Source organism: Mytilus galloprovincialis, chromosome 14, assembly GCF_965363235.1.
Source record: "Mytilus galloprovincialis chromosome 14, xbMytGall1.hap1.1, whole genome shotgun sequence".
Taxonomy (NCBI): domain Eukaryota; kingdom Metazoa; phylum Mollusca; class Bivalvia; order Mytilida; family Mytilidae; genus Mytilus; species Mytilus galloprovincialis.
In genome coordinates, this window is record NC_134851.1 from 71,367,426 (window position 1) to 71,385,442 (window position 18,017).

Genomic DNA, 18,017 nt, shown 5'->3' on the forward strand with positions numbered 1-18,017 from the left:
ACAATTGAGTCATCATGTTTTCCCAATAAAGATCTAAAGATGAAATGATCCCGAATAAATACAGAAGGAGCATATTTGATAAAACATTCGGTAAGGTGCTGTCCACAGATTAAAGCTGCGATTTTATAGATTTTATCATGTATCATTCTATACTCAGAGCCTCTTTGTTTCAAATATTTTCCACTTAATGTTGCGAAACCAGATTCTAAAGATGTTCTATGTCTCTCTTTGCTTAAGTCTATGTTAAATTCTTCAACAATTTTCTCAAGCTTCGATCCTGTCGTTTCAGAAGCTGATTTTAAATCCATCTGTGTCAGCCATTCTGTATTGAATTCACCACCAAATAAGATAGTCAGAGTAAGAGCACAACATTGATATTTGTTCTTAATTACAATGTTGTGTATGTTCCTTTTAATACTTCCCAAAGGAGACTTGAACAGTGTCTTGACTTCTTCTGATGTTTTGTCTTTTGACAATTTACAAAGCAAGGGAAAGTAGTTCAAGTTCTCTTTAACTTGCTTTAAATTCAATTTGGTAATTATGTCATCTGAAAGGTACATCCGCAACATATACAATATTTCATCATCCTGCAGACACAACTCGGGTGAAGATAAATTGCATTCTTTTTTTGTGAAAAATGTAATACCTTGAATCTGTGCTTCTTTATATATATACAATCTACAAGAAATCAGTAATTTTGGACTGGATACCTTTGAAACCGTTTTATCATTTTTACTTGCAACATCTTTTTCTGTACCTTTACATATTTTCTCTATTTTTTCTGAATAATCTCTCCACATCTGTAATGTGTGTGTGTTTATTGTTTCCTTTCCACAAATATCATCTACAACAAAAACTTGTTTTCTGTTTTCATTATAATAATTTAAAATGTCTGTTGGTCCCGTTGAAACAGGTATTATCTCATATCCATACTTATCACGCAAGTGTAAGGCAGCATGGTGTATGTTTGAAGATTTACCACAACACGAACTTCCTGTCACAACAATACAGGCATACAAGGGTAGAGATTCCAGTATGTGACATGTTGCTCTGGTTTGGAAAAAGGCAGTTCGGTCATGCTCCCATTCTCTTATTTCTTGTGAATGGCGCGCTGATAACAAAAACAATGAAAGTGGAGTTTGTAAGTTCAATTTTGTACTAGAACCAAAAAGAACAATAACAATCAAAACCAAGGAGTCAACATGGTAAACAAAGGACATTAACATCAACAGCTATAAATAATAATTAAGAAACAACAAGAAGTCCGCTAAAAACCGGAATTGAAATAAGGTGCTCTGGAAGGGTAAGCATTTCCTGCACCGTCTACGTCACTCGTCGTGTTATTTCTTTGTTCAGTTCGGTAATGATGGAAGGTTATTATGACTCAGGAAGAATATCAGATATGATTTCTGACAAACTTTCGTCATAATGGCCAATCAGCTCATGATGGCGACCATAAATGTTTTTGAGTGATGACCTTAATTTGATTGATTCATAGCCCTGTCTTAGCAACTTTTGAGATATATCCAATCTCAAATGCCTCACTCACTGATTGTAATAGAAAGTTTTTTAATCTATGTTCAGAGCATAGGAAACAATAATTAATAATAATATGAACTGATACAATGTTCTTTGATAACATAAATCTATTTTGTAATGGAGTTAAAAATAAGCAATGTCAGTACTGTTCATCAGTACTTCGGTACTGGCATGAAAATACGGATTTTTTGTGTTATTAAATTTCACTGTTACAAAATGATAGAAATTATTATAAATTAAGGAATGTATCTCCCTCATGCAAAGCTCTGATTCCTTTCACGGATTTGGCTATACTTTATGGACCTTTTGGATTATAGCTCTTCATCTTTATATAAGCTTTTGATTTCAAATATTTTGGCCACGAGCATCACTGAAGAGACATGTATTGTCGAAATGCGCATCTGGTGCAAGAAAATTGGTACCGTTAATTTTATATGTAAAGTAATGTATATCTGTTTTCAAATTATCATAAAATATAAGTAATAGTTCCAAATAATTTTTCTTTCATATGTCACAAACTAATATAAATTTCTAACTTATCTATAAAGTGTCAACAACTTTATCTACACAATGTTATGTAATGAAATATATACCTTAATAAAAATAGATTATTAATTATCTATTAATTAAAGGATTTCACTTAAATTTTTTTTTTATATATATAGCATTTAGATAATTAGTTAAAACAAAATAACAAACAAACAAACTGGCACAAATTTTTCAAACAATCTACTAAAGAATTTCTTTAAAAAAATGAGTTATCTCTCTTTGTATATAACTATGGTTTAACATCATACTCTAACATTAGATTTGAATTTTTTATGGACCATAACTCTGGACTTCATCTTCAGAATGGAACAAAATTCGAATTTGATCTATAACTTGTCATGATAAAACCAATTAACAGTTTATATCAAATCAATACATTTAAGAACGAAGAAAAAGGGTAGAAAGCTGATTTACTGGACTGACGGATGGACAGACAGACAGACGGATGGATTGAAAACCTAAAAACCCCTTCAACTTAGTCGGTAGTGGACTAACTAAGGTTTCAACTCCCTCAGGCAAAATTGACTTTAGATGGAATCGGCTATTTTTCAGATATTTTTTGTCATAAAGCTCTTCAACTGTTTCGGTATTCAGACATCCTCAGCTCTTACATATTTAGCAGGTCACAGAAAAGCGCGTAGGAAGAATGAAATTATTAAATGTGCTGTTTTCAATATTTTCTGCCTCATCAATTTGTACCAGTTTATATAAATGAAGAGCACTGTCTGTCTGTTATACATACAATCATATATAACAACTGATGGGCCTGTATGATTATTGAAAATAGAGACTTATTAACTTTAATTATGTTTACCTCGAATATGTTGTGGAATATGATATGCAACTTGTTTTATTACTTCTTCTGAAAAATAATTCAGTTACTCACAAGTTCAATAGAACAGACATATTTTTTTATGTAAATTCTATCTTTTCTGTCTAAAGCTAATCAAGCTAAACACCTGTTTTAAATGAGACTACTTTTATTGTTTTAATACAAAGATCTTTCAATATTCTTTTTGGCTCTTCTGTGTATTTGTTTTTTTATAGTGTTTATTTATAAAAAAAAAAATCGTTTTTTGTCTTGTATGAGTTCATTTCTTTTTTTGTTTGAATTGTTTCAGAATTTTTTATTTGCGTCTTTAAAAGACTCATCGGTGACATTAGAATCAAACAAAGTTAAATGGCCAAATAAAGTATGAAGTTGGAGATATTTCTATCAATAAGTTAATTGATACTATGCATGCAAAAAGTAAAAAGATATTGCTGTTTATTCGTTGAACACTAATGGGATTAATTGATCTCAACAGTTGAGATAATATAGAGTTACCCACTTTTTTTTTACGGTTAACTGCACACCCTCCAGCTATATAATTATAAATCAGCGGATATGATGTAAAAAATTTCTGTATAGATGAAGAACAACAACAAAAGTGCTGTTACTTTGCTTTTAATTGCTATGTATATACTGATTTTGTGTAATGAATTGATACTCCATATCCTTTGTTTTTCTGTTATATGACTGAAATAAATGAATTTACTCACCTAATGATTCGTCATGTTTCTTTGTTTTCTAAAATAAAATAGTATAAGTTAGCAAATTTATCTAAAAGATATAATTGGAATGCCAATATATAGTAAAGAAACGATTTAGTCAATATGACAGTGGTGCTGTTTAGTTTCTTTTTTGTTAAAATAAATGGCTATGAAAAAAACAAATCTTTTATGGAAAGACAACAACATGGCAAACTTAACATGTTTGATAATTTTGACTGGTTTAACAAATAACTAAATCAAACAGGGGTATAAAAGGAATTGGAAAAAAATGACAGAGTTAAAAGCGTCCGCATGGAGACCGTGCATATTCAATATTAGGTTAGTAGGGAGGCGGGGCTTAATTCAATACACGGTTAGTAGTGGTAACAACTTTCGAACTGTTTGATTATTCAAAATTATTGAAAGTTCTGTTTAATATTGATAATAAATAGTTAATGTTTCCATTATTTTTTTTAGCGCAGACCACTTGAAGAAGGTTCTTAAAATTGAACACTTGAACACTTTAATATAGAAATAAGAAGATGCGTTATGATAGCAAAAGAGACAACTCTAGTCTAAATTCAACAAATAAAGATAGTCGTTGAGATTAATTCGTTACATTGTGTGGTAGTGACTTAATATAATATATATGCGGGGTCAGTTAATTCCATGTTGGGTTCGAGCTTCGCTCTCACCCCATATGAAATTTACATCCCCCGTGTATATCATATTAAGTCACTAACACACTATGTAACTAATGATATTCTATCATACAAAATACAACATATTGATGGATTCCAACAATATTACGAATATGTATATCACTAAGTCTTTCTAAAGTGTAACAGAGATACAACAGTTGCATATGTATTTGTTAATTTTACATACACTTTCTAAACTCTTTATTTTTTCCTCGTGTTCCTGTAAATCATTGTTCTGCAGTAACAGTTCTACTGTATCTTTATGTCCTCCTTCACTGGCTACAAACAATGGCGACACTCCATGAACAGAACACTGATTGACATCAGCATTGTTCTGCAGTAACAGTTTTACTGTATCTTTATGTCCTCCTTCACTGGCTACAAACAATGGAGATCTGCCATCTTTATCACACTGAGAGACATCAGCATTGTTCTGCAGTAACAGTTCTACTGTATCTTTATGTCCTCCTTCACTGGCTACAAACAATGGAGATCTGCCATCTTTATCAGACTGAGAGACATCAGCATTGTTCTGCAGTAACAGTTCTACTGTATCTTTATGTCCTCCTTCACTGGCTACAAACAATGGCGACACTCCATGAACAGAACACTGATTGACATCAGCATTGTTCTGCAGTAATATTCCTACTATATCTGTATATCCTTCATTACAGGCATAATGCAATGCAGACCATCTAATCGTATCACACTGATTGACATCAGCTTTGTTCTGCAGTAACAGTTCTACTGTATCTTTATGTCCTCCGATACAGGCCTTCACCAATGGCGACACTCCATGAACAGAACACTGATTGACATCAGCATTGTTCTGCAGTAACAGTTCTACTGTATCTTTATGTCCTCCTTCACTGGCTACAAAGAATGGAGATCTGCCATCTTTATCACACTGAGAGACATCAGCATTGTTCTGCAGTAACAGTTCTACTGTATCTTTATGTCCTCCTTCACTGGCTACAAACAATGGAGATCTGCCATCTTTATCACACTGAGAGACATCAGCATTGTTCTGCAGTAACAGTTCTACTGTATCTTTATGTCCTCCTTCACTGGCTACAAACAATGGCGACACTCCATGAACAGAACACTGATTGACATCAGCATTGTTCTGCAGTAACAGTTTTACTGTATCTTTATGTCCTCCTTCACTGGCTACAAACAATGGAGACCAGTCATACTTATCACACTGATTGACAACAGCATTGTTCTGCAGTAATATTCCTACTATATCTGTATATCCTTCATTACAGGCATAATGCAATGCAGACCATCTAATCGTATCACACTGATTGACATCAGCTTTGTTCTGCAGTAACAGTTCTACTGTATCTTTATGTCCTCCGATACAGGCCCCCACCAATGGCGACACTCCATGAACAGAACACTGATTGACATCAGCATTGTTCTGCAGTAATATTCCTACTATATCTGTATATCCTTCATTACAGGCATGATGCAATGCAGACCATCTAATCGTATCACACTGATTGACATCAGCTTTGTTCTGCAGTAACAGTTCTACTGTATCTTTATGTCCTCCGATACAGGCCTCCGCCAATGGCGACACTCCATGAACAGAACACTGATTGACATCAGCATTGTTTTGCAGTAACAGTTCTACTGTATCTTTATGTCCCCCTTCACAGGCCACATACAATGGCGAACAACCATCAACAGAACACTGAGAAACATCAGCATTAATCTCTAATAACAATTTAGCTACAATTGAATGTCCTCTTCCAGATGCCCTGTGTAAAGGGGAACTGCCTTTACTGTCTGTGTTATTCACATCACATGTAACGTTAACAATAAGAAATTGAACAATATCAATGTAACCTGTAGTTGCTGATTCTATTAAAGGGGTCGAATAAAAGTGTGCCTCCTTATCTTCATATTCTAGCATGTCTAGTTCATCATGATTATTGTTTATTCTGCAACCTTGTGAAGAAAGCGTCTTTAAAACTGTTTTTGCATCATCACTCACTCCTAAAAAATTTATTAACTTATCTCTAAATGTTTGACTAATTAACTGGTAGTTGTGAAATGTACTTTCAATGACCTGTTCTTTTAGGTCACATAATAGTCGTTCAAAATAATATGTTTCTTGGTTTTCCAATAGTAAAATTGAATGATCTTTTTCATGAACTTCTTTAAGAGACTCGAAGATGAAGTGATCCCGAATAGATACAGAGGGAGCATATTTGATGAAACATTCTGTAAGGATTTGTCCACAGCTTACAACTGTCATTTTATATATTTTGTCATGTATCATTCTATACTCTTTGCCTCTTAGTTTCAAAAAGGTGCCATTTAATGTTGAAAATCCAGCTTTTAAAGAATTTCTATGCTTCTGTTTGCTCAAGTCTATGTCAAATTCTTTAACAATGTCCTCAAGTTTGTCATTCTTCCTTTCAGAAACTGATCCTGGTGTCAGCCAATCTGTATTTAATCCATTATTGAATACCACACACAGAACAAGGGCACAGAATTGATAATTGTTTTCATTGATAATGTTTTGTATGCTATTTTTAATACTAACTAATGGAGCTGTGAACAGTTTCTTGACTTCTTCTGATGTTTTGTCGCTGGACAATTTACAAAGCAAGGGAAAATAATCAACGTTCTCCATGACTTGTTTCACATTGTTAATTTTGTCATTTGGAAGGTACTTTTGAAGCATATGCATTCTTTCAGTTTCCTGTAAACACAACTCGGGTGATAACAGATTGCATTCTTTTTTTGTGAATAATTTAATACGTTGAAATTGTTCTTCTTTATATATATGCAGTCTACAAGACAGTAGTAATTTTGGACTTGAAACCTTAAAAACCTTTGAAACCATGCCTTTATTTTTACTGGCAACATCTTTCTCTGCAACTTTAAATAATTTCTCCATTTTTTCTGAATAATCTCTCCACGTTTTTAATGTCTGACTATTGATTGTTTCCTTTCCACATATGTCATCAACTATAAACACTTGTTTTTTGTTTTCATTATAATAATTTATTATGTCTGTTGGTCCTGTTACATGTGTTAACACAGGTATTATTTCATATCCCAAACTGTCACGTAAGTGTAAGGCAGCATGATGTATGATAGAAGATTTACCACAACCCGAGCTTCCTGTCACAACAATACAGTTATGCAACTGGAGAGATTGTAGTATGTGACGCGTTGCTCTTGTTTCAAAAAATGCAAGTTGGTCTTGCTCCCATTCTCTTATTTCCTGTCCATGGTGAGCTGCAGAGAAAAAAATCAAAGCTGATGTCTTATTTGTAAATTTAATTTTGACCATGAACTAAAGAAAACAATTCTACATCTAAAACCCCGCGCTCTTTTAACTAAAGAAAACGGAAGTTCCTCAAGGTTAAGTTCAGAAAATAGGTAAACAAAATTTGATAAAGTATGAACTGTTCTTTGATAACAAAATAAATATATTTTGAAATAAAGTTAAAATAAGTTATTTCAGCACAGGTCATCTCTATAGTTTAATCAACCAAAAGTTTGTACATGTCAGTAGGTGGAGATTAGCCAAACTGTATGCATCCTCAATGTGATTTATATAAGGAACCATTACAGTACAATCCAAAGTCAAATCTAACTATTGATAATTAGAATAATTATTCATTAGCCAACTTTTTAACTTTAAAGTTGTTAAATGAACCAAGAATTGTCAACCTTATCATTATACAGACATAATATCCAAACAATATCTTAACATCATCCTGTTTTGGGCAGTATATCAATTTATTTTCAGCTTCTACACATCATTTCCAAATCTCCATGCCCCTCCCCCGTCCAAATATCAAATAATCGTCCCTGAATAACATGTTACTAAAACAAACTAACAAAGTAACAGATCAATATAATCTAAATTTTACCAACGACCACTTAAAAACAAAGTTAAGGCATTAAGAAAGCTGTTGACAACTCTAGAATGCTCTTCGATTGTATTTTGGTTATTTGTATTGATGAGTTGCTGACTTGTTGGTGTATAACCCATATTTTTTTGGTTCATACTAAATACTAAGTGATTTGATAGAACTTCTGTTTGACTTTTCTTTATGACACATCACCGAAAGATGCAATGTCAAGCTATAGACAAATTCAATTACTTGTTATAATATAGAAACTGATATAATCACATAAACATAGATTAAGGAACAATAATAAAAAAAAACAAGGTTCCAGTGTCCCTTATGCTGCAAACATTTTATGTGTCCAAGGTCAATAACTTAAATATTTATTTTATGTGTTTTCAAATATTTTTTTATAAATATCTAAGAGTAAGGCAGGATTACAATGCAATTTTTTCATAGTATTAATGTTTCGAATGTGCATCTTTCTTTTACTCTTTTAAAAATAGCTAAGCTGCACTGATTTTCAAACTTGTCCAAGATGTTGTTGATATGAACCATTGATATGAATTTCGTACAATTTCTTCAAAAATTAATCATGTGAGAGCGCTTACAGTGCAATTGACATAGGCCTGATATTTCCAAGCGGTATAACTATTTAAGAAATAGTTGATTGGCACTTATTATCGAAATTGTCCTAGAGGATATTAATATACACCTTTGATATCCATTTCACAACAAAACTGGCAAGATGTGTATACGTGAGAGCGCTTAAAAGGCCGAACGGACGTACGCCTGGTATTTCTGTGTTTACCACAATGCGCATGCAGCGGACAACAATGATGCCAATGTCACATGAACCTTGTCGGTCAGATATCCTTATCTTACATTATAGCAATATAGGAAAAAGGAAATTAAACAAGTTGATAATATTTGAGAAGTGTTCTTATCAATAGAACATACAGGAACAGGATTGAGTGGGGACAGCTAATTGTAAAATAATTCTGGTGATTAAAAAAAATTATGGATTATTATTAAATTTTATTGAATATCATTTTCAATAAAATGTCAGGTTTTCAAATCATTAACGGGTCAAAGATTACAATTAAGGTTGGTTCATTACATTGTGCATAAAAATCTTAACATTTTCGTGCAGCTTCTCATTTTGTTGATGCATATCCAATTTAAAGGTAGACATATTAGGTAAATTGCATTAGTTCAAATCAATATTATTTTAATACAACACAATTACTTTACTAATACTATATAAACTCATAAAGATATACAATAACTTAAGTGCTTCCATGATCATTTACACTTAAGACTAAGTAAACTTGAATTATGTATACCCCGAATATGCTGTGGAATATGATCTTCTACACGATTTTTCTTTTCTTCATTTAGCATCTCTGAAAAAAAACTTAGTTGCTGAAGTTGCTCAAGTTGCAAAACATCAATTATGTGTTGTATATGTATTATTCTATGTCATATAGCTACCTTTTCTTTCAACCTAATTTAGCACTTATTTTATATCAGACTCTTTGGTGTTTTTGTGCATTATTGTTCTCTTTGTTTCCGTGTTTTTCTAGGAGTTTGCAATGATATTTGCTTTATATTTTATGTTTTTTTGTTTATTATTAACTAAAGTTTTGTTTTTGTTGACACACTGGTACATCCACTAAAATGATCAGTCCAAAATATTTATAAAAATAATTTGAAAGGTCTGTATAACTTTTGGATTTTGAAAAATGGAACACTCGTAAGATCAAAAGACTGTTAAGAGTATTAGTATATGCACAAGCCACGTATGATTGATCACTTAGCCTCTCAGAAGAATACATCCTTTACATTTATTTAAGTAGTGAATGTCATTGTTTAATTTTTGTGTATGCTGAGATGGAATATATATATTAGTAAGATGCATAACAAACTTACCCTGCCAAAACACCTATGTTCCGCTTTGTTTATAATTGTGTCTGGTTTTTACATGTTACAGATCGTATTATAGTTTTTATGGGCATGCATGAATTTTCATCTATATTGATTAGATATAGGAAGATGTGGTATGAGTGCCAATGAGACAACTTTATAAAAGTAAACCATTATAGGTAAAGGTACGGCCTTCAACACGGAGCCTTGGCTCACACCGAACAACAAACTTTAAAGGGCCCTAAAATTACTAGTGTAAAACCATTCAAACGGGAAAACCAACGGTCTAAACTATATAAAAAACCGAGAAACGAAAAAACACGTAAAAAACATAAACAAACGACAACTACTGTACGTCAGATTCCTGATTTAGGACAGGTGCAAACATTTGCTGCGGGATTAAACTATTGAATTACTTTTGAGATCATTTAGTGATTAATGTTAAACGTTGTTAAATTTAATTCATTTCAGGGTAAACAAAACATCTCTCAAAGAACATATCTGTTTAATATTGTGATGTTTACTAGAACATTCAAGAGTGGCGGAAAATAGAAATCGAAGTGACCTTCAGAAACAAAAAACAACTGACAAAAAAACAAAAGTAGAAAAAAATTAACAAAAATGTAAAAAACAAAGAAAAACTAAAAACTGTGCAAAACAAAACCAGAAGGAGTGAAATAACATTAACGATACAAAAAAAAATTAAAAGTAGAAAGGATCCACATTCTATTCGAGTTTAAAACACATCTAGGTATTTTGCAAGAGAAAGTTGGTATTCTGTACATAACAATCAAATATTAGCCTTCGGGTGTTTTATTTCTTTTTTTTTCTATTTTACCGGGTTGTTGTCTTTTTGAAACATTATCCATTTCCATTCTCAATTTTATTAGATATTTTTTTCCACCACAATGATCAACAAGCCATGTCAAGAATGTGTTTATTAAATTCAACAATTTTTTTTCCAGTGAAAAAAACTCAAGTGCCCTGTGCTGTCTTTACCTTACGATATCGGGATGTTAGTATTAAGTCAAATCTTAATTGGAAATTGTTATAGTGTTAACATTCCGACACGGATAAAAGTATATACAATGTCGAAATGTTTACTGGATCATAATTAACATTCTGTAATATATTTTTCGTAATCAAAGTGAGAGGATATTAAAGGTCATCGGAAAGTAAACTTATTAGTATAACAAAGATTAATTGGACGTGAAAATATGTATTTCTTAGCAGTGAAAAAGTATTAATATCATATATGAATTACATTTAGAGTCAAATCATGACACCGCTCGAAAGAAACAACCAAAGATTTGACATAAATAATGAATTCGTGAATTTAAATTACAAATAGTTCTAATGATTTATCATAAAAATCTTGACACATGTTTACGTAAGCTCGTAAGTGTATACAGGTAAATATGTACAAACTGAGGTCTTCAAATTTTGTTAGTTTTTTTTATTTTCCTTTTTTCCCATTTGGATTGATTAATGAGATTATATTGAATCATATATACATTTTTATAGTTTTGATACCAAATAACATAGAAATATTGCTGGTCATTCATTTGCTATATTGGAAAATTTATTTTTGTTTGTTTTAGTAATCTGTTGAAAATCTACTGTCTTTCGATATTACTCCAAGTATAACTTGTACATAAAATCAATATGTAAATACAAATTCGAACGAATGGAATGTGATTTCAAGAAATACCTTCAATATTCTACGGAATGTTTATAACCGAAAATAAAAATACTCACTTATATCTTCAGCATTCTTCTTACTTTGCTGAAAAAATTGAGATCGGACATTTCATTTGAATATAGAATTTAAATTGTATTATAGTAAAAAAGGAATCGAATCAATCCTTTGAGCTTTTACGTTTGTTATTTAGAAATTTCCTGTGTTTGAAGGAAAACCCCTCTGCTTAAAAGGAGAAGAAATCGGAACTAGAATATAAGCTAGAAAACTGTTCCCATGGTAAAAAGGAGAACTAGGTGATTGTGTAGATATGATGCAGATACTATCACATGCAATACAATGAAATACAAATCTCGTTTGGCAAAACATTTGAATTGCTTGTGATTTTTGCTGAACAAGTCTCTGTGTTGTTGGTTTTAAGATAACAAAATGGAAACTCATAATTATGAACCTGACTCGCCTGCCAGTGAGAATATGCCATTTTGATATATATTTCTTCCTTTATTATCATAGTCATTTAACAAATGTTTAATGTCTGATTATTCAAAGTTCTTATTGAGTAGAATTGTTTAGTTGTTGCATTGATGATTTTAGTATTTTCAGTTTCTACCTATCTGCTAACGTCTTTATAGTTAACAACATTATGAAATGAAGACAAAATTATCAATATTTCGTATATATTGTATCTCTGATAAATTTTTCAGCCTACAGGTAAAATATATCCTTGAAAATCTTAACAAAACATAAGAACTCGAAGATGAATTAAAAATGTGAAGGTCCATAAATCTACAATATCAAACAACAAAATGAACGAAGGCAACTATGTCTTTAGCATTTCAAAATGTGAGAATGTGGTGCAAAAATATTTTATTTTTCGGGTTAAATGCAACGAACTTAATTATTAGATAGAAAACCTTTATTTGAGAGCACAATCTTCATAAAATGTCATTCAATGGTTGCGTTTTCATTCTGATTTCTAACACGTGTATTACTCATCTTTGTACGGTTACAGTTTATATTTATCTATTACAGTTTTCGAGATAAAAGAATATCGTCCTTTAAGGGCAATTACTCACTGCTGAACCATCAACTATTTTCCGTTATTTAACATTTTCATAAAGAGGAGCAAAAGATACCAGAGGTACATTCAAACTCAAAGATACAGAATAAACTGACAACGCTATGGTTAAAAATAAAAAAAAGACAAACAGTCAAACAACGGTACAGAAAACACACTATAGAAAACTAAAGAGTAAGCAACACGAACCCCACCAATAACTGGGGTGATCTCAGATGCTCTGGAAGGATAAGTCGATCCTAACTATTTTATTGCTGATAATTGTGTTGTTTAAAGTTTCTACCTGTCCGTAACAGTTTTAAGATACAAAATTAAACACAACACGTTTATGGATTTCATGCGTCCGAAGCGCTTTTCTGGATTTACCTTGATCCGGAACTCCCAAAGCCAAATATTTTCAATCCCAGGATGTATAAACAACGAAAAATACATAAAAAGGCCAAATCCATCTAAGGTCAACTTTGCCCGAGGGAGTTGGAACCTTAGTTTTTATAAGTACTGACTATTGAGCTGATGATACCCGCGGTGACTGATAGTCTATCAGCAGAGGTATCGATAATTTACACATTGATCATATAAATCGTCTTTTTAGATCCATTACTGCTTAAAAAAGTCAACTTATGGTTTCTTTTATACAAGCATTTATGTAGATCTCGTATTGTTGCCAATAAGCAAAAACATTTGTAAAACATTTAGACAATGTAACAAAATTATATAATGGTTAGTGAATGCTGGTTTATACATTTTCCTGGTTGTTATGTTATTACATGACGTTCTTTCATCATATAAAACGTACGTGTCGTTGCCAGATGACACTTTTAAAAAGGTTACTAACAAAAACCCATGAAGAATATCAGTTGTATAAGTGTTTACTCAAAACGTGTTTCGTCTGCAAAAGACTTATCAGTGACGCTTACATTTTCCCCTCAAATCCTTAATATTTTTATGGCATCGTTCAATAACGTCATGTACACAATCTGATGTGAGGTGTATTATTTAAAAAAAAAAAACTACGACGTAAGAGTAGGATGAGATAAGCCAAAACAAATCATGATGTTGTCAATCAGCTGAAATATGTATATGAATTTTTCGACATAAGAAAATGCCGGAATCAAGTCTGGAATATGACAGTTGCTATCCATTCGCTTGATGTGTTAGACTTTTGATTTTGCCATTTGATTAGGAACTTTCTTGTTTAATTCTCGGAGTGCAGTATCATTGTGACTTTACTTTTAACAACGGGTGTGTACTCAAAGTGTTTACAGAACGTCAAACTTGAATCAAATGTTAAAACATCGATAAATTATTGGAAACTACAACTAACTTCATGCGAAGTCAAATTTCAAGCGGACAAAAACCTTATATACGGTTGCACCAAAGTATTCGTGAGTGCTCTTTAGGTTTAATTGATAAATACGTTTTTGGATTAATTTTACATACCCTTTCTACATTACTCATTCTTTTCTGTAAATCATTTTTTAAGTTGTTTAATTCTGTTTGTAGATGGTTCCGTTCACTCTGAGTTTCTGTTCTTAGTTTCTGTGCATATTCACTTAGAACTTGTGTTTGTTGACGAATTTCCCCCACTATATCTATACCGAGTTTTAGTCCACTCACTAAATTTTGACCTGTCAAATAAGATAATTGTTTTAAATATTCAGGTATGGAATTCGGATAACTGTTGCATATACATTTTGTTATATACATTTGCTTGTGTTGTCTGTAATACCGGTCCCATGATATGGATCACACACAATATTGTGTTGTCTATTTCTTGATCACGTCTCTTGTGTTGACTGTAAATTATATCATAGAAATATTCATAATCTCTTCCATTTAAGTTTCAAATATTTGGTTTGAGGGCGTATATTTGTTTCACATGGATATATATGACATTGTGTGTGATACGTGCTGGTAAAAACAATTGAACAAAGTTGTTGTTCGGTGAGTAACCAATGTCATATCAATATATTCTGTGGTGTTTGTGATTCATGTCTTTATAATATCAAAATATTATTTCAGTTCATCGTTTATAGTTTAGATTAAAAAACTAACAAACAGATGATTTATCTGGTCTGCGTTGGTAATGTTGCAGAAATCTACTTTGATTTGACTATGATTTGAGCCATACTAATATTTTGTGTTATACATTTGTGTTTATGTATCATAGCAATTTTGTCTGTTTGTGTCATCTATAATTGAGATAACATAAAACATGTTAATGTCATCGGTTTGGTTCAGAGCAACATATTTAATATCATATTCATTTTGTTTGAAATTGATCTTTTGTGACGTTTTGTAATTTATGGATTTTTGTTATCATAGGTGATAACAATTATCAGTGACACAGATATTACAGTCAAATACGTTAAAATTTTGAAAGAATCACTAAATTTTCAACACTTGGCACTCTTTGTTTTGCAGCCTCATTGTTAGCAATAACCATCTAGGATTTAATGCATTTTTATTTTTATGTATATTATTTTTTAACTTTTCTGTAACCTTTGTACTTTGCATAGTTTTATGAGAATAAACTATCTATAAGATAATTATCCTGAAAAAAAGGAAAAAAAAGAAGGATATCATGAAAGGAAACGCAAACTCTGGAATATCGTATTTACTTAGAGATATATACTCCGCAACTATAAGCTGAAAAGTAGCTACCTACAAATAAATGAAAAGTCGAGTTGTGTGTAGTATTCATCAAGATCTTAAGAATCCATCACAAATCTGTATTAAAAATAAATTAATTAAGTCGTTTACGTATCAATTTCCATTGTATAATTTTTTGAATTTATGATCCCTTATGATGAATTTCGTTGACACTTACTTAATACAGAACGTTTAAATTTTACGATATGAAAATTATAATGCAATACATATTTATCTATAGTTACCGTTTGTTGCCCATGTATTAAGTTCGCCCAAGATTTTGTGCTCCTCTGTGCTACTCGTTCCAACGTTTTTAACAAGTTGTGTCATCGAATTGAAGGAGTCTTCATATTTTGCGGCATTCCAATCTTTGAAGTCACAATGTGCCCATTTATTACGTATTTCTGATTTTATCTAACAAATAAACACAAGAGTACATAATAAAATTCAAGTTTTGTTTTACTTTTATAGAAATTAAATAAAGTAAAGAAAAAAAGTATAATCATAATTCAATGGAAACGTATTGACCTAATGATTAAAGGTTCAAAATATGTTCAATCTGAAGAATCTTGTAAGTTTATAGATTGGAAGTACACACAGTAAAATCAAGCAAACGAACAAAACAAAATTGTTTTTATTTAGAAAAATTAAAAATAAACACGATTTATACTACTCGAACTGCTGACCAAATATAATGTCCGTTTAGAGGTTTCGCGCTATTAAACCAGGTCCAATCTACCATTTTCTACATTAAGAGAATGCCTGTACCAAGTCAGGAATATGACAACTGTTGTCGTTTAATGTGTTTTATCATTTGATTTTGTCATTTGATTGTGGACTTTCTGTTCTGAATATTCCTCGGAGGTCAGTATTTTTGTAATTTTACTTTTTAGTAGAAAATGTTAGCAAACAATTTTAAGTTCTTTCAATATGTTATAAATGAAACATAAACCATGTGTGTTAGGAATCTCAGACATATATTCTAACCTTAATATTGATTTTGGTAAAGTTATTGTTTGGCTTCAATAAAGAAGACTTTTGATTAACAACATGGTGACTGAATAGAAAGTTTGATCAATCAATTGAATAGAAAAATCCATACCAGACAACTTGCACTTAAATCCTGAAACTTTAACAACTACATGCAATTGCTCATTCATTGAACGAAATAAATACTTAATGATTCATACCTTTTTGGCAACAGTCTGAACGGCTGGTGGAAATAAACTGATATTAGTGATCATTCCTAACAGAGCAGATACGTCACATGATTCATCAATTGCAGAGTAATGAGTCATATTAGGTTGTAGAAATAACTTTGACAAATCCACATGGCTCATTACTTTGTAATCATACATATGGTAATCATTTTTCCAATTGTCGTAGTTGTTGTTGATTGATTTATAATTAAGATAATATTCATTTGTATCTGGGAACTTCCATAGATATCTATTCCATCCTTGCCTATCGATGTTGTTTCTATCGACCAGAGATCTATACAAGGAACTAACAATACAATAAACATATTTTCTCAGCAGAGGAGAAATAATTGAATGTAGACATATTCCAACAATCAGCCATCTTTTCTTCTCCTCATCTAAATCTCCCGGAGAACCTGAAAGAAAAGCCATGTGAGAGAAACGGAGTTCATCAAAATGACAAAATGCAATTTAATATAATCCACTTGTCTTCCTGTGAGCTTTTCCCATCACTTCGCGTCCGTCGTTAACTTTTACAAAAATCTTCTCCTCTGAAACTACTGGGCCAAATTAAACCATACTTGGCCACAATCATCATTGGGGTATATAGTTTAAACAATGTGTGGCGTGACCCAGCCAGCAAACCAAGATGGCTGCCATGGCTAAAAATAGAACATATGGGTAAAATGCAGTTTTTGGCTTATAACTCAAAAACAAAAGCATTTAGAGCAAATCTGGCATGGGTTTAATTGTTTATTAGGTCAAAATCTATCTGCCCTGAAATTTTCAGATCAATCAGACAACTCGTTGTTGGGTTGCTGCCCCTGATTTGGTTATTTTAGGGAATTTTTGCTGTTTTTGATTATTATCTTGAATATTATTATAGATAGAGATAAACTGTAAACAGCAATAATATTAAGCAAGGTAACATTTACAAATCAGTCAACATGATCGAAATGGTCAATTGACCCCTTTAGGAGTTATTGACCTTTAAAGTCAATTTTTAACCATTTTTCGTAAATCTTAGTAATTTTTTACAAAAATCTTCTCCTCTGAAACTACTGGGCCAAATTTATCAAAACTTGGCCACAATCATCTTTGGGTATCTTGTTTAAAAATTGTGTGGCGTGACCCGGCCATCCAACCAAAATGGCTGCCACGGCTAAAAATAGAACATAGGGGTAAAATGGAGTTTTTGGCTTATGACTCAAAAACCGAAGCATTTAAAGAAAATCTGACAGGATTAAATTGTTTATCTGGTCA

At 31.8% G+C, this 18,017-nt stretch overlaps 1 protein-coding gene across 1 annotated transcript in view; it reads right to left on the minus strand.

Annotated features, from left to right (window-relative positions):
- LOC143058174 (uncharacterized) overlaps positions 1–18,017 on the minus strand; it is a 155,545-nt gene that overhangs the window by 91,760 nt on the left and 45,768 nt on the right. The window contains exons 4-9 of the mRNA XM_076231637.1: positions 16,746–17,170; positions 15,801–15,969; positions 14,344–14,531; positions 11,885–11,912; positions 9,547–9,606; positions 4,510–7,580 (exon numbers count right to left, since the gene is read on the minus strand). Coding sequence (XP_076087752.1) covers positions 4,510–7,580; positions 9,547–9,606; positions 11,885–11,912; positions 14,344–14,531; positions 15,801–15,969; positions 16,746–17,170 — 3,941 coding nt within the window. The remainder of the gene's footprint in view (positions 1–4,509; positions 7,581–9,546; positions 9,607–11,884; positions 11,913–14,343; positions 14,532–15,800; positions 15,970–16,745; positions 17,171–18,017) is intronic.